Raw genomic sequence first — 18,788 nt, 5'->3', positions numbered from 1 at the left:
CAGTAAACCCCTAAAGACAAAAAAAAAAAAAAACCACCTATGGGCTGTATCATACTACTAATATTTGAGCAAAAACCTCTGCTTAAATCAAAAAGGAGTTCTGTTTGAGGCAGACATACAATATCCCAAAATAAACCGAATATTCATTTATGGAAAACACAGACAAGTTATCAAATAAAGTAACACAACGTATCAATTTGTAGAAGTAATTTATATTAAAACCAGAAAGTATTCTTGTAATTTCTTTTAAATACAGCCAAACTTATACAAGAAGTTGTTTATTTTCCCCTGCTGTTCTGCATTTAAAAGAAAGAGTAGATTCTGAGGTATATTCTCCATCATCCTGTACATGAAATGAAAAATAATATTAAGAGTAATTTGAAAACAAATAAGACAGTTAAAAAGAAAAGAAAATCCATCTGTACTATTTCACTAAATGAGAATGGAATTATATCAGGTAACACTATGGATATGTCTTCTTTATTTTCAGCTGATTTTGGAGAGGTAATAGAGAAATTCTGAATAAGGTACATAAACTTCTCTGTTCTTCAGCTCAACACTATACCTGGTATTACCTTAGTTTCACAGTTACTGATTTGACCTATTTCCTTACTACCACCAGCCCATCGAAGCCACTGTTTTCAGTAAGCCAAGCTTAAAAACATAGGAGGAAAGGTCAGCCCCAAAATCACTAGTAGAAAATATACTGTTTTTTTTTCCTTCACTAACAGGTATGCACACACACCTACTCCCACCCACCAACCTAAGGTGACCCTTTAGGGTAGCCTCCTTTTCATTGGTGGATACTGGATGAAGCTAACATATCTTCTGCCAACAATAAATTTGTGTGAATAATTTACTGAAGCTAGGAGAAAGAAGAATAATTTAAAAATTAATCAATGACCTCAAAGTCAGTCTCTAAATGTGTGGATGTAGTGACTACTAATTTGTAAAGCAAACAAGGGAAAGCATTTAAAAAATCCAGGAAACATAAACTGAAGCTGAGGCCTTTCACAAGATCAAGACAAGACAGATGACAACCTGTAACAGTGTATCTTAGGGCTCCATGACTTCAGTTTGAAATTAGGATGCTTGTATTTGCCGTAAATTAAGCAAAGCTGAACCCATCTAGAGAAAAAACAACAGCAAATCATATTATCTTCTTTTTCCCTAAGTGTTATCAAAGATGGAGCCTCCTTCTGTTGTGTCATGCAGAGTTACATATAGGCATTTCTAAATATGTAACATCTAAGCATCCCATATCATAATCATCATAAACGGTAACAATACAGCACAGTGAAAACTCAGTAATATGAGCAAAGATGAAATTGCTGTGTTGTTCTTAGTGTTTTTAACACTAACGAAAGCCTCCAACAAAAGTTAGCAATTTGGCCCATAATACTAAAAAAAAAAAAAAAGATGGAAATGCATTCACAATGCACATTGAACTATGACAGTTTGGGGGGAGGGGTCGTATGTTGTTTGTCAGGTTTTTAAATATTAGGATTTTGTGTTATTTCAGCATGTTTAACCTATAAGATGCTGCATCTCTTGATGAGCATTTGCTAAAATAGAGCATGAAAATAACTAGCTTAAATTTTATCTTACAATTTGGATCTGAAAGGCATCAACCTAGAGTACTTTCAGCCTCAGTCTCGAAATACTGCTGGCAACACAATAAAAACTAGAAGACTATAAATACGGGTGAACTTCAGAACGTTCAAAGTTTAGTTCAGATAAGCACCCAAAAGTTACCTTTTTAGTGCTCCCCTACAAGTGGTGCAGCATGTTATGAATCACAATATGTTTAAAGAATGTGAACTAGAATTCAAAGCTTAAATTGTATATTCAATACTAAGTTACCAGCACTCTTCCCTAAGTATTGGGTGCTTATGTGAACCCTATGGAAAGTACAGAATCCCCACAAGGTCAGTCACCTCCAAGCAGCATCTTCCCTTTCAAACCCGTGTGACCTATTCCATCTTTATTCCAACCACACTCCAGTATCTGGAATCTCATTATTGCTTCTACTACCATTTAATACACTACTCCAGCTTTGATCACTAGCTTCCCCTTGCACTTTTGAAACACCTTTCATAAGATCCAGGTATATTGGTGAGAGAGAGAGAGAGAGAGAGAGAAGGGGAGAGAGGGAGAGAGAGAAGGACTTTTGGAGACAAGATAGACCTAGGAAAGAAGAAAGGGGACATCAGGAACTTGCCAGAGGATATAAAACTACTTCAGGATTCAGAAAGAGGAAACCTTCTGAAATTTCCCTTGGTCATACACATCCCAATATAAAAAACAGGAAGGAACAAAATTCACTTTAAGAATAAAGCTGAAATGTTCCAAATGTTTTTAATGATAGCATGATCCTGTAAGTCTCTCCACAAGTAAAACCTGAAACTTCAATAATTCTAAACGCAAAAGGCCTGCACAATAGTGATGAGAGGTTTGGCACATGACCAGAAAGACCTGAAGAAATAAATAACGGAAAGGTTGATAAAAAATGACAGACTGTAATAACAGGATCTTCAATTCCACTCTGCCTACAGATACTTTTAACATCCATTTGTGAGCACCACAATATAAATGTGACTGAACTACTTACGCTTTGGTAACAAACACCAGGCATAAAGCAACTTAGCCATAGTTATGATCTATGAAGCTGGAGAAAAAAAGAAAAGTCACTTTTCAGTGAGTTACTAAGTACTATCTACTATCTAAGTTACTATCTGCTATCTATCTAACTGAATGTTAATCCTAGTCACAGTATCAACAGGTGAGGAAACAAAAGGGAACTGGTAGTTCTGGTGCAGATACACCAGTGGCTTCTCTGCCTTCTGAAAAAAACAGCTTCCAGAATCTGCTTCCACCTTCCTATAAAAACCCTACATGAAGCTTAATACCTCTATTTATTTAACTGAAATAAATCACATAAGCATTTAATGAAAAATCTGACAGTTTAATTCACTAACATTAAAGTTTGTATCACCCAATTACAATGATCAATTGTAATTCAGGCTACATTGCCTTAGAAGAAATATTGTAGAACCATTGTGTATAGCAATTTGTTTACTCTCTGAGATTTGAAAGTTATCTGACAAATGTTTTGGTCATTACTAACTAATTTGGCTAAACTATCCTTCTCTGAACTGGTATGTGGGAAACTAGGAAGCAGTTAAGGTATGACAGCTCCATGTCCTGTATTTCTATAGTCCACACTTCCCAAGCAACTTTCCATTAATGGTAATTAACCGTATGGCCACTCCCCATAACTCACTGAAAACTTCCTAGAGACAATTAATGCAAGGGAGTTATTGAAGACTGCAGGGCATCTCTTTATTCTAAGAATATACCGTCATTCTGGCTCTCTACAAGCAGTAAATTCATAGCTTGAACTCTATCTGTCCCCAAAAAATGCACTAACAAAATGCGAATAAAACCTGGTATTTGAGTTTAAAGCTATTTCTGATGGCAAACTAACTGGAGACTTAACTGCAAACATAAGACCATGATGAAGAAGAGAGCTATATGTCATCAGCTAAAATACGCTACCTGATGTGTTGAACTCTAGTATGAAATCCAAAGGATAGTCCTGCTGATTTCAGTGAAGCCATGCATGTGCAAAGAAAATGAGAGTTTGTCCCCTTTTCCCCCTACTATAAATACTTACTGTCACCAGTGATGGTGGAAAAGCATAAATAGCAAAAAAAAATATACCAAATAATTGTAAGGCACTATCTCTGAAACCCAGAGCAATATCAACCATATGCATAAAGTATTACTCTTAAAATGTCGCAGGTTTTAGCCTCTGTCCTAAAAACATGGGGACTGGCTCTAAAGCAAAGCATTATTCTGAATGACAAAATCAGTACATTACAGTCAGTTATATTCTAGGTAATTTAAACTCATAAAACAGAAATTCAAAGTCAAGGCTGGAACCCAGCAACAGCCCACAGCCAACTGTTACTAGGCAGATGCTCAAAGGTTAAGGAGGTAAGGAACCGAGGAAAAAAGGTCTCCTTACACTCACCTAAAAAAAGGATTGAAAAAGGTTCTGAACTACCAGGGAACTGGCATAAAAACAGAGCATGCTTGTCAATGAGCAGAAGAGAATTGACACTGCATCACCCTAGAAAATGTAGCATACCCAGTAACTGCACAAATGAACAGGAACTAGCACTGTTCCTAATCACCTCAAAATCTCCTTCTCCAGTGACTCCAATGAGACAACTGAAAGCATGTATTGCCTTCAGAAAAAAAACTATGAGTCAGTATTATACGGTGAATTTTCCACCATATAATAATTTGCTTCACTGTAAGTCATAAATTTAACATTCTCCTGAATCTGAAAGTCTACCCTAAAAATGAAATATTTTAAGTAGCTTGAGAAAATGCCTCTCAATTCTTTATTCAAAGTACCTATTTCTTCACTCAAATTCTCTAAAGTTGCCCCTGCATCAGAAATGGTAGAAAGTATAGTATAAAGACCAATGCACATATAACATCAGAAAGATCACCATCAACTTGCTAACACATAGTTTTTAGCTCAAGGAACTACATCATTTGAATTCCTGTCTGACTTAATGCACTGAATAACACTGGGAAATCCGACCAATAGCCACAACGCTTTTGCCGAAACAGTTGTGTGTGTAAGGGACTAAACAGTTTAATTAGGTCTAGTACTTAAAATAGTATGAAAACAACTACACAGAGCTCCTTTTAAAGTCAAATTGGCTCTTTGTCAGAAAACACACACATAGAAAGGCAGAAACTTACAGGCCCTTTAGTACTTTGTGATGCTTAATTGTCAAACATCTCTCCATGTATTTTAACATCAAGTTCTTAAGTGAGAAAGGATGCAGGTACTTAAAAGTGGAAAATTTTTTGCAGGATTCAGACATGATCTATGAGCACAAGCAACAGTTTAAAATAAACATCAGAGAGAACGGAGGAGGAAACATGGGAGAAAAGACAATGAAAACAGATTAACAATAAACTTAGATGTTTCAAAGAGATAATTTTACTAAAGGTTAATAAGACATTACAAAAGAATTCCAAAGGAGAAAGAATACTAAGATTTTTCAAAGTTACTTTAAAAACACCAACCATCTCAACACCTACATCAGGGTCCAAAGGAGACTTGTAATTTTTTGGCCTTTGATTTGAGAGTTTGGCAGTTTCTCTTACCATGTCTCGTATCACAAATCAGTAAAGAACACGAGCAAGAGAAAAAGGCAATTTTCTCTGAAATTTTCCCTTTAGCTTTTCTTTCTGGGTCACTAAACCATATGTTGGAATTCCTGCTCTACCCCTTTTTCACCAGGTACTTCAAATAAAAACTAGGTCCACTGTTAACTATGTATTTTTTACTGTGTTTTTCCATCTCTAATTGCACATGTTAGAGTAAGGCCAATGGATGATTCATGGTATCTTCATGTGTGAATAGTACATCAAATAGCAATATCCAAGCACTGGCTGTTTACTTTTGATAATGAAAGAGCTAAGCAGAGTACTCAAGATAGCCTTTAATGGTATTTAAATCTAGTTCCATCACTCTTCTACAAACCCTTTCATATATGATTAGGTCTTTCTTATGTGGAATTTTTCGATCCGAATTACCACCTTCCAAAGACACTTTCTTTTCCCCCACTTCAAAATTATCACTTGAAATCTGTATGATAGTAATTACCATGGTTACATTTTCAGAGCATTAAGGCCATAGTGCATAATATTTTTAATGTACATGCTATTATAAATGCATATGATTTCTTAGAATGGATATTACCAGATTTCTACAATAAACTCTTACATAATATACGTGCAGTCTGAGTCCTGTTATTAAAAACAGGGAGTTTTTTCTAAGGCACTTGAAAGTTATGCTCACACTGATAGCACAATGATGGAATGCAATACACTGTATCAGGACAGAGGACTGGTAAAGTCCTATGAAGGCTTAACTTCTTTTAACTATTGCCTAAATTATATGTCAACCTCATTGTTTTTAACTATAAGGTAATCCCAACAAAAGCTTTAAAACAAAAAGAAAGAAGGCAGAAAGCCACGATTACCTACACATCTTCATTACTTCCAACTCCTTGTGGTCTAAGACAGAAAGTGTACTGTGCAGCATGACTGTCACAACGATTACATAGTTTAACAGTGTTTGAAAAAAAATAACATACATGTGGAATAGCCAGATTTTGCCCATTATTAACTTTCTAGTTTAATTTAAAATGCAGTATATCTCCAAAGGCTGTCCTATAAATCAGGAATTAAATACCTGCAGATTTCCTTAGTCTGAAAATGAAAGCGTGCATATGGTCAGAATTTGTACAGAAAAAAAGAAAAAAAAAATCTACGACTTAGATGTAGTGAGAGGAAACAGTACCCTTAAACAACAGTGGTGGTGAGAACTTAAAGGCCAAAAGAGGTTTGATGAGTGATCAGGAGTAGCAGAGCCAGTGAGCTAGGCAGCCAGCTACATACAGTTTTTAAATCCTTTGCACAATGTGATTTGCTAAAGAGGAATCCCAAGTATAATACTGTATTTATCACCCCAGAGATATTAAAAATGGACTTGCTTTGTAGCTAGCCTTTAGAGAACTAAATAGAGTATAAATTTGTTACGTTGTTTTATCTGAATAATCTAAAAATTAAAATATTCGTAAAACTACTTACTTTAAAACCATTAGATATGTTTTCAAGGTTTATTTAACTTAGTCTCAGCTGATTATTTGATAACAAGCACAGCAGAAAGCATCCTTTTACTACTTACTTCAGGCTGCAAAATTCTAAGAATTTATAAATATATTGTATAATGGTCTAAATGCAAAGGCTTTTATTTCTACTGTAAATATATTTACCTTAATTATTGTACACCGGCACTTGCACCCAAAGCTTTGCTAGTACTCAGCTATTCAGTATTTCATTCATCTATCTAGCTTCACAGTTCCTCTGTTCCCATAACCATAATTCATCTTTCCAAAAAAAAAAAAAGATCTGAACAATGTGAGAAACAACAAACTAAATGTCAGGAGGGAAAAAAAAAAAAAAAAAAAGGAAAACCAGACTTGATAAACCAAAACTACAAAAGTGATTTCAAAATGTAGCTTTACATTGAAAAGTTAAAGCCAATACAAGAGTTCATGTGTCAAGATTAATACAACATGAAACTGATCTCATTTAACTGAAATCAGAGAAAATTCTGTAATACACTTTATAAAAAGCAGGATCAAGTGTTTTGGGCTCTTTTTATTCCTAAAATTAAAGAATGCTTTCTCCAGCTCATTGTTACCCACACTCTTTGGTGTACAGTACACACAAATGACTCAAGCAAAAGATGCAGCATAAGGATTTAAACGTACCCTTTGCTTACGTATATGGCACCAGACATGCTATCAGAAATCTGTAACCCACTTCTGCATCTAACTAACGATTTATGTCATAAAGGAATATATACAAATGACTAAGCAGAACACTCAGCATAAGGATTAAGACTTCTTACCCCATATTTACATTGGCGGGATGTTGCTCCATACTGGAAGCGACACTGTTCATCAGCATCATACACCTGACCTGGGGCCACAGCTGGATAAAGAAAGTCACGCTTGGGAGGCTCATTATCAAGGCAAGTACCACGGCCCGAACTGTTCAACATAAAGGACCAAATCAATTAGGAATTCTACTGACTGTAAACCACAGTAATGATATCATGTATCTAGTTCTTACTTTTAACAGCACTGGGTGTGAAACAAGTATGATTGCAATAAACAAACAGTAAGATGGTACACCCATAGTAAAAAGAAAAAATAATTAGAGGGAAATTAAGATATTAAAATATTCTTTTCATCAATATTATTAACAAAAATGCTTATTTTAGATTGTGAAATAGATATCATATATTATCCTTTTTAAAAGTGTGATAATTTCTGAGCCACACAAGACTGATTTTCATTTCTATTTTAAGATTCCTATTTGTGTTCACTGAAGAATAGCTACATTTGGTCACAGAATGAAAAATAAACAAATCAAGCAAAAAGAAGAAATTCTGCTTACAATTATTAATGACCCTTCTGATCGATCAAACAACTTTATGTACGATCTTATAGATATGAGCAGCTCAGTTGGTTTATGTAAAACACATTTAAATTTCAATATGACTAGATGTTTATAGCATTAGGACCTTAACCTGCTTTTCCATTTGAGTGAACAAAATAGTTACAGGGGTGAAAATTCTGCAGGAACTTAAAATTTACTTGTACTAGGGTGTGCAAAAAAATTTGTATGGATCCAAGATCTTTTCTACTGTATAAATAATATTTAATCTAAAAATTTAATGTTGGAACTACAATCATCATCTTTGAAAACTTTAACATTTTCTTCTTTTATATTCACTGTTTTGTTTGGTGATTGATGGGGTTTTTTTCCCCAGCATATGCCCATATAACCACAATATTTTAGTGTAGTGGAATAAATAATAAAGAGAGCCAAATGCAGACAGAGTTCTGCACTTTGTACTTTGCTAAATATAATGATTCAGTTTTATTTAGATAGTGTGCATAAAAGAGGACAGATGCTTTTTTACTTTCATTTCACATGTGAACAAGTGAGGATTTTTAAAGAATTCTTATGCCAACACTTTAAATTTTTTTCCAACATTCCTACAAATTTTGCCAGCACTTATGTTTTTTTTCCCAAATCTTTTCCATGCACCTTGCCAAAGGAACATAATTTCAGAAGTGAATGTTCTACACTGTTTTTTGGAGAACTCCAATTTTCTGTATTTTTCATCTGCAGATAAAAACAGAGCAAAAAGCCTCCTTTAACTACACATTTTACGTTCTTATTTTAACCCTAATTTATTCAATTCTCTGAAATTCCACAATGAACCTTTTGGAAAAAACAAAGCCACAAAACAACAGCTGACCATTTCAAAAGGCAGCAAACTACAACTAAGGCAATTAACTATGTAAATACTGAAAAAAATATTATATTCATTTACTAATCCATGCAATTTTAGTGTGGTTCACCTACATACACATACATACACACACACTCCCTCAGCTGAAGTCTACCTGTAAAATACCAGCTGTATAGTTCTGGCATAAAAAATTAATAATACACTTGCCCCTTTATTCCTGTTTTAATTATTGCAAGGATATACATTTTCTAGTAACAAAAGTTGGAAAACTATCCTACATTCTTTTCTACTATTTCAGTGTTGTATTTGGCATGTATGAGGAGTACATGTTAACAATACAAAATGAAAATAACTCAAATACAATCTGATTTTTCTGCATTGCCCAAACCAAAGTGCAGGTAGAAACTTGGCTTAAACATGCAGTGTGAAGTTTAGCATTTGACATCAACTTGGGCTAGCATTGCATTTAATGGGAACATTTCCATAAATACCCGTACTGCAGAGTTTGGTCTGTGAACTGTGATCCTGTAAACAGATGGACAAGGGCACAGCATTTAAAAAACCTCATTACCTTCAGCGAATCTCACCAGAGGCATATGTAACCCTGCATGAATTACATTACAGAAACAGAACAAAATATTTAAATCCACCAAACTTGTAAATTAAAGTCTATACCTACTCCACAAGACATACAATCCCACAAATGTCAAAATCCTTGTAGTAAATACAAAAATAGGTCTCTTCTGCTCTAATGACAGGATTTGCACTGCAGTGAAATATTGCTGTAGTAGTAAAAAAGCAAGAAAATTACTACTAAGCAGTCATTCACTTACTAGCTACTTTACAACACAACCTCTCAGAATGAAATCTGTTTCTCTCTTCCTTCTGCCTCAGTTCTATTACTTCTCTCAAGTAATTGAACAAAATTGACACATTTTACAAGCTTAGTGAGTACCTGATACTTATTGTGTGAATTGGACAAGAAATAGCATGTGTTACAGAACACATTAGTAAAACCAGGGACTGTCCAAGGATAATGAAAGGCCTCACCAAAGCTCTGCAAGGGATGAACCTGAGGACCACATAAGCTTCCCAGACAACTTCTACTGGACTCAGGACTGGTGTAAAAGACTCTTGAGACTATGTCCTTGTTCTTCTCCCTTTCTCTTTGCTCTAGCAAATCCCAGATATTCAAGAAAAAAATATGCTAAATCTAGGAGAATGAACCAAAAGGGTGCAAGAAGAATAATGGTATCATGACACTTTATAGAGATCGAATAATTATTACCAACCAGACCCACAAAGGTGAAAAAAGCCCTTCGTGTTGATATAAAAAAGATAGCAGGAAGGGAAAAAAATGCCCAAATAACCTTTATGGAACATAGTTTCATCATTTCAATTACAAAATAGCTAAGTTTATTTCAATTTCATCCCAATATTCCAGTGTACTGTCTCAAATTATCTTTGTAAAACACTCTACAATATAATTTAAATATTGGGGTTTTTTATTTTAATATCACAGGTTAGCCAGTTAATCTTCTGTTTGGAAGAATACCGAGGATACTACAGAAAGCTTACTGTCTCAGATATGCTATTACTGCTAACTGCTTGATCAAACTCACAGCAAACACGGATTCAATGACCCAGTGTTAGAATCTTTACAGACTGAAGAATACAAAACTGAGGATCATCACCTCTGCACAGACATTGCTGTTGTATCCAAGGACAACGTAGAGAAAATGCAAAAACCATGGAGTTTAAAAAGCAAAAACCTTTCAGAGTTTATGCTCCTATTATAGCACCTATTCCCAAATGTCTCAGCAACACACACAGTACAACACAACTCATTCAGTGGCTGAAGGAAATGTACGAGAACACTGCCACTGAAAATAGGTTTTGAATGTTACAGAATTGGTTCATTCGTAATGATGTGAACTATAATACAAGATATGATTAATGATCATAAATTAAACATACTATAAACATCTGTAATTACCTAAAATAGCTAAACCATCCTATACCTAAATATATGGATAGTAGACATCGTATTTTATTTAATTTTGTTACTGAATTACCCATAAAAATACAGGGGGAAGAAAGTAAAATTTAACTATAAACAGTACAATTTTATGCATATACATACATATAAGACCATGAATTATTTATGTGCCTATACACAACACTTGGCTCCTAACAGAATTCTTACTTCATAGTTATTGCATACTTTTCCCAAGTAAAAACTCAGGATTTTTAGGGAGTACCAGCATATATTTCTGTACAGGTTACAAAAATTGCTTAACTTCACATTAATGAATGAAATCTGCAGATTACTCAACAGTCAACAGATAGCAACATAAAAATTTACAGAAACAGGGCAAAAGTAATAGAAGTGTGATTTGGAGTGGTATGTTTAAAATTAAAATGAACCAGAACAGGATTACTAAATGAAAACATTCTTGAATGTTAAAGAAATTTGGATACTGATCTGGATTTACCACTCACTCTGATGATAAATTCTACTTCTTTCCAATATTTCATGTAAGGCTGGCCCTGCATCCTGCTATCTATTTCACAGCAAAGACTCTCTAATTTTGCACAATCTTTTCATAATACTCAATTTTTCTTTTGTTTGGTAGTAGATTATTTGCTATTTCTTTAATGTACTCTTTCCTCCTTGGTATAGTCTGCATTCCAAAGCATTCTTCCTTTGCTTGAATAATTTCCAGCATCCGTAATAGGAAAATTCTATTGATTCATCTATCAAAATGATCCACCTACCAAAATCTACTGGTATCTGGCCTTGAGAGTTTGAGAGACACTAAGCTATAAAATATAAGGCCAATTTGTTGCTCTATATGTATTTCATCAAACATTCTACAAGTTAAGGGGAATCTGCTGATGATTCTGCCCTTTACAATTTCTTTAAATTTAAATAACCCAAGAGGCAAAGTCAATACTCAAAAACATATTACCAGCCCATGATTACGGAATTTTTTTTTTTTTAAAACTGGGTAGCCTTTTAAGCAAAACGTAAGACTTTCAAAGTTTCAGAAATTTACAGTAATTCGGAACAGACACTTTTTATTCAACCACGTTAGCTATGAAAAAAACAAATCTTAGTGAACTGTAAAGAAAAAACAAGCAAATTATAATCCGATGTGTAGGCCAACAGATAATACTGAATGTAAATTTTCTCTACTGATTTGTAGAGAGATAGATGAAATTTTGGGAGAATTAGTGTGACCTAGTCTTGGCTTGTATTTAAAAGTTCAATATTATCTCTGGAAGTGCCAGGGGACTGGCTAATATGCTACAGATAGCATAAGAGGCATATAGAGCCACATCCTGTATTTATCTTGCATATCCACTTGCATGTCCAAGATTCTTGGGTAGATGACATCTGGGCCCAAACACTGAGTAATTTTTTATATCGTCTACATGGGCTTGCTTGGACCACAATCATTTTGGTTCCTTTCCAGAGTTAGAAAGGTGTAGTCTCAGATCTAAATCCTGCTGTATGCCAATCCTAGAGACTCTTTAAGAATTTTCTGTGATAGATCTTTACATATTCAAATAGTCTAAAGGCTCTTGGTGCATCTGCATTCATCTTCAAAAGACAATCCTACTTTGAAAGACAGAGTTGGCCATCCAGCTTCTTCTTTCTCCTATCCAATACTTGCAAGATTAACAAACTATGATTCCAGAAATCACCCAGACTATGTTATTACAAAACACATAAGTAAATGAATATAGAATTCTAAGCAGAAATTATCTTCTTTACGTCTAGGTATCTGCATGGTTTTATAGGCACACTGTATAAATATATTCTGGATATAATAAAAATTACATGTTTTTTATATATATATATAAACAGTCAGGATACATTCCATTGTATGCAGCATATGTATATATGTATGCATATATATGTGTGTTGTGTGTACACATGAAATGTATCCTAACTGTTTTTCAGTCACAAACAACATTTTCAGGCCCAGTTCATTTCTCCTATAAACAGACATTAAGGGTTTCTACTCCTCTCACAAGAATCTATTCTCTGACACTGCTCTTCAAGCCTTCGATTCTCAGTGAGCATTTCTGCATTTAGTTCCATAAAAAGTTAGTAAAATTTAAAGCCACTCTAAAGCACTTATGAGCAATGCAGCTGATGAACTGAATTCAGTTAATCTTCCACTACATAAAGCTAGATAAGACAATAGCTATTATGTGCTAGAAGGAATATTTTTCCCAGAAAAAAAAATATTTGGCCATTCCAGAACCTGTGCTGGCTGGCCATCCTTCTTCAGAGTTTCGATAGATATATTAGCAATATATCTATTGCTAATAGATATATTAGTTTTTTCTTATTGTCATCTTTGATCCATATTTATCCTCTATTCAGCCATCCCACAAAATAAATTCTTTTCCCAATTAGTGCCTGACTGAATTGATACCTTCTAAATGACACTTAATGGCTACTCCTCAGTAGCCTCAGTCTGAAAAGTAGTTTTAAGAAAGTATTCAGGAAGAGAAGGATGAGGCCCTACTTTGAGTGTTATCATGATGACTTCTGTATCAAAATGTTTCTGCCTGATGACAAAGGACAATGCAGTATCTATACTACAAAATGCCACACAGCACCAAACTTTTGTAGCAAATGGTGACCCAAGCTGTTAAACCAGTAAATCTACATTAATCTACCTTACCACTCATAATACCGTGAACACATAATAAGCTTTTAGCAAAGTTCATTCCAGTTACATTATCCTGGTGCCATGACAGCCCTGCCCAAATTCATATGCAGATTCAAGCCTGATAAATTGTGGTACGTCATAGAGACTCGGGGTTTCAGGCTTCTGCTTGAGCATCTGCATTTCATCACATCATGTTCTATATTTCTTGTTAAACTTAGCCAAATGAATCCTAAACTAGATATACGAATTCAACACAGAATAAAACAGTCTACTTGTAGTCTACTGAGTCCCATCCCACCTGGTTTCCTGTTCTTGAGGAAAAATGGAAAAAAAGGGGGCAGAGTCTAATCTATTTGAAGACACAGGCAGAGGCTTTTGAGGCTTTGCCTCTGAAGCTCTAAATCAGCATTTTCTTCATCTGTTACTAAGTTATGATGAATCATTAGAAAAAAAGGAAATATTTTTTCCTGTCTGGATGCAGATATTTCTGCTCCTACAGGAGGAGTCAGGGAATTGCTACCACATGAAAGTCGCTCTTTTTCTTCACTTCTTGCTCACCCATCATTTTCTGCAACAGAAGAGTATCTGCTCATAAGCTGTTCTGCCTTAAGGAAAAGTGTGAACAGGTAAAAAGAAGTCATCAAGACTTCTGACAGCTGTCCTGCAGCTACCTGTGTAACTCTATCTCAACACCTTCCTGCTGTCACTGAGGAGATGACACGAAAAGCTGAAGAGAAAACTAGAAACCGGAGAAGAAAAACCTACAGACTACTCTTTTTGAAATAATAAAACAACCTTTTTAATTAAAGAAGTATCAATTCATTTATAGGGTATTAGAACCACAAACAATATGAAGCATATTTTTATAATGAAAAGATTTTAAAATGCCATTTTTAAAAATAGATGGCAAAATTAGATGAAGGAGAAGTTATCTTTGGCTTTTAGTAAGTTATTTAACACAGTAACCTATAAAATAGGAAAATCTATTCATAATTGCAATGCATAAAATAATGTTTATCCAAGGTGGCTTTGAAAAAAAAAAAAAAAAAATCTACATTCTGGGTCACAAAAATACAGCTAAAGTATTATAAAATATATTTTATTATTGAAGCTGTTAAGTGTAGATTTTTTTTTACTCTAGCTTAAATAACACTTTATATTTTCAGTATTGAATTTTTTTATTACATTCACAGATGGCAGCAATTTCAATACAGTTGCAAACATTTGCAATGATAGGGAAGTATCTCAAAAAACCTGGAGAGACTAGAACATTGCAAACAGAATTCACCAGAGTACTATTCTGGCTTTATGCTAATGTAACTACAATTTCACTGGCATCCCACAGACTTAAAAATGAAAACTTAACAGTGAATAAAACGTAGGGAATGGAAAATAATAATGGAGATACAGTAAACAATAAAATAAATGTTAAAATTAAACATAAAGTAGAAAGGCACAAGCTAAGAATTACTTTAACTGGCAATAAAAATTTGGAAGATTATTGCATACATACCAAGTAAAGAAACAAGAAAATTTGCTCAGGCTGAAATTTAAAACTGTGTATGAACTTTATGAACAAACATCCAGCTCTATTACATTTGCAGCATAACATAAGCCACATAACTTTACCACATTTCTTTCTCTAAACACATAGATAACAGAAACCTTAATGGCTATCTGATTAATTACTTCTTCATCAACAGACAGCTTACCAGGACAATTATGGAGTCAAAATGGAGTTCAGAGAAGAGCAACAAATAGAAGTAAATGAGCAAAGAATAGCAGACCTGTAACATTAAGAAACAACCCCCCAAATGCTACAAGAAAATACCTGAACTGTAAGCTTACAGTCAGAAGCTGTGAAATAATCTGTCAGAAGAGATGCGAAAACTGTATTCTTCATCATAGTTTAAACTAGGCTGCATGACATACTGGAAAGACTACTAATGGGAACAATGCTGAAGTTACAGAAATGACTGGTAATGGTAAAACAAAACTATTCTGTATAAATACATATTTTTTCAAAAAAATGGTGTTAAATGAGTACATATGTATCTCTCCTGAGAAAATCAATTTATATTGTGAGAAACCTGTATCACACATGTATGTAAGGATGACTTATTCAGCGTGCTTTAGTTTAGACACTCATCTTAAACACTCCAACACATAAAATAGGGAGGGTGCTCAGTTCAGTTGAGAGATACAAAATACCTTAATCTGATACAGTAACGGTAGGCAAGTTTTTTTCCCTCTCAAGAGCACCATCATTAAATGGCTGTTTCTGCCCCCTCACTCTGTAGGGAGTTCTAAAACCTTTTTGGAGCAATTATGTGATTCTCCACACTGGGAAGCTACACACAAACCAACCTAACAAAAATGTATCACTGTGGATAGTTCCCTTCAGGTGAGATTCAGAATACAGCACCTTATTCTGATGTTAGATACCTGAAAGGGGAGAAGCCCATTTTGTTCTTAGTATTCTCATGGTTATACCACTTGACTGGTTTAAGACCATATCCTAAAATACAGTAAGAAACTGGATTATTGAACAACCTTTATTTCTCAAAGGTATGGTAACACTGGTGACACTGAACCTACCAAACTTTGTCATTTGCTCCAGTAAAGCCCATCTTACACCATTTAGAAAAATCCTGTTATTAATCTGTTCTGAGTGAACTCATAGTTCTGTGTTTGTCTTCTACAACATAAAACACATACAAAACCTTCATTATGCATCATCCATACCAAAGAATACATTGATCTGAGCACATTTTTTAGACTAACATATTTAGACTGTTTTAATTTTTCATACAGAAGTAAAATTTCAGGAAGCAAACTATTTCCAGACAAAAACCACCACAGAATTATAAGTTAGCACAAATTCAAAACATTAATATAAAGATCTATGCCATCCTCTCCTACAATCTCTATACTCTCACCAATAGTACTAAAGAATATTGATAGATAAAACCCCACAAGACTGCATGAAAAAAATCTGAAAGAACAGGGCTACAACCTTGTTCCCTTCATTAGGTTTCCTCACACTACACATGCATTTTAAAAAAAATACCCCCCATCATTCAGAGGAACTCCACTCTTCTCTCTTTCTCACCCTCAGATTAATGAAGTAATGAGATAAGATCACCATTTCAAAATGTTTTCAATAAATTAAAACTGTAAGGTGGGGAAAGAAGTAGCAGAAGCTTCTACCATTACATAGTAAAAGAGCTCTACAAAACAAAGATTTTAACTCACTTGCTGTATTTCTGTTCATTCTAACAACACAAAGCATTAGAACTGGTTGGTGTATCTCTGCTATCTACCCTGAAAGGTAGATGTTCAATTTTTTGAAAATTCATGGTTTTTCTTGACATTACTTACTCTAAGAAACTGGTGATATAATCCCGACTGCAGGCTGACCAAGAGAAAGGGTTGGTGTTTGCTGTAATATGAGCTGCCATTAGCTTTGCTGCTTCATGACCTTTGGTCCCACAGGAATTTCCAATTCCATCGTGATTCATACCAAAACTGCCCAAAAGAGGAGGAAACAGCTCATTACTTTTCTACAGCATCAGACATTTCTTAAAACTTAACATCACCTTTACAGAAATCAAGTTGGACCTAAAAGAAGTAGGTCCAAGTAGGTCTCCTTAGTACAGGAGAACTCCTAAGTAGAGAAACAGGATCAATTAGGGTTGCAACAACAAAGTTGATAGGACTCTGGAAAAAAGAAATACAACGGAACAATCCTTATGCCTTAGAAATCCTACACTACTGAAACACATCCTTGGAGCTATAGTTCACTGACATCGCTATCAAATTAAAACCAGAAATAAATTCATAGAGCATCCATTTGAAGACTTTCATTACAGACTTCCTTTAGTTAAATTACTACTTTTATTCCATGACAGTCAGTAAGATACACCTGACCGGTCTGATACAAATGAAGCACAGGAACAGAATATTTCTTAACAGTACATACTTTCCTAAAACTCCATTTACTTAGTTTGCATTTGATTAATTTCCATTCAATCTCTTGGGGGAAAATCTTACTTCTTGAAATACTAACCTTTGTCAGATTTGTTCCTTCTTCCAAACACGGCCCAAGGCTTACAAAATCAGAGGGACAGGTACTGAGACACATATGAGCCTCCCTGACCACGAGACAGAGAAGTGGCTAAAAGGAATGAGCTTCTGCACATTCAAAGCAGTAAAACTGTCACTTGTTGGTGTATCAAACAAAGAGTTCTTTGAAACCTTCTGTAAATGATGAAAAGACTGACACCCTTATTTCTTATCATTCAGGACCACATATGTGTTGAGGCACTCTGTTTTCATTTTCTAGAAACTTTTAGGACTGACTGTCAGAAGATACAAATGGTAGCAAATTAGAGGGTGGCCATTTATCTACTGAAATACCACTTCATGCCACTTTCTTTACCGAAAACAGTGATAGTGGTGTTACATTAATCCAAACATATTGCTCCAGAATGTGGTATAAAAATACAAGATCTTCATGCTACTCTGAGCTTCAATACACTGGATACAGTTTCACCTCTGGAGCTGATCGTAACAAGCTACAAGCACAAGGTATAGCTAACCATTCCTTCCAAACCCCATTAATTGATGGATGTAAGAAAACAAACCAGTGAATGATGAGTGTTTCCTACAGGCTGGGGAAGAACTTCATCAAAAAAGCATCATTTCCTTGCCTATGGGATGTCTCCCTATGGAACGCTTAGTCTCTACCAGCTCCTGCGTATATCTAGTTCAGCGTATGATATCTCGCAGATGCAGAAAGCCATATAAGATACTATACATGGGAAAGGTCTGTTTGACACCAAAGATTAATGTATCATCAAATGAAGAATATCCCTTGCGTATAAAAAATACAGTTTTTTTTTTAAAAAAAACCCTCATTTCAGCAATGTATGTATTATAGCGAAACTTACAGACCAGTGTTAATTATTATGCTCAGTCTTCAATATTAACATATGTATTTGGTGGGAAGAACTTAGGCGTCCAATGCAACAAACTGAACCAGAATTTTACGATGAAAGATGTGCTTTATTGACCTAGTTCTCACTGTCATTATTTCCTATGATGAGGGGTACTTCAAACAGAAACATTTCCTTTTGAATTGCCTCTGTACCAAAGGGGTAATGCCTTTA

At 34.7% G+C, this 18,788-nt stretch overlaps 1 protein-coding gene across 1 annotated transcript in view; it reads right to left on the bottom strand.

Annotated features, from left to right (window-relative positions):
• LOC104489703 (A disintegrin and metalloproteinase with thrombospondin motifs 6-like) overlaps window positions 1-18,788 on the bottom strand; it is a gene marked incomplete at its 5' end in the record, with an annotated part of 110,138 nt that overhangs the window by 36,183 nt on the left and 55,167 nt on the right. Inside the window, 2 exons of the mRNA XM_010131897.1 lie at window positions 7,511-7,652; window positions 16,999-17,145. Of these exons, the coding sequence (XP_010130199.1) occupies window positions 7,511-7,652; window positions 16,999-17,145 (289 nt within the window). The remainder of the gene's footprint in view (window positions 1-7,510; window positions 7,653-16,998; window positions 17,146-18,788) is intronic.

The sequence above is a fragment of the Buceros rhinoceros genome, unplaced genomic scaffold, assembly GCF_000710305.1.
Source record: "Buceros rhinoceros silvestris isolate BGI_N320 unplaced genomic scaffold, ASM71030v1 scaffold5482, whole genome shotgun sequence".
Taxonomy (NCBI): domain Eukaryota; kingdom Metazoa; phylum Chordata; class Aves; order Bucerotiformes; family Bucerotidae; genus Buceros; species Buceros rhinoceros.
This window is presented reverse-complemented; position numbering and strand designations above follow the sequence as displayed.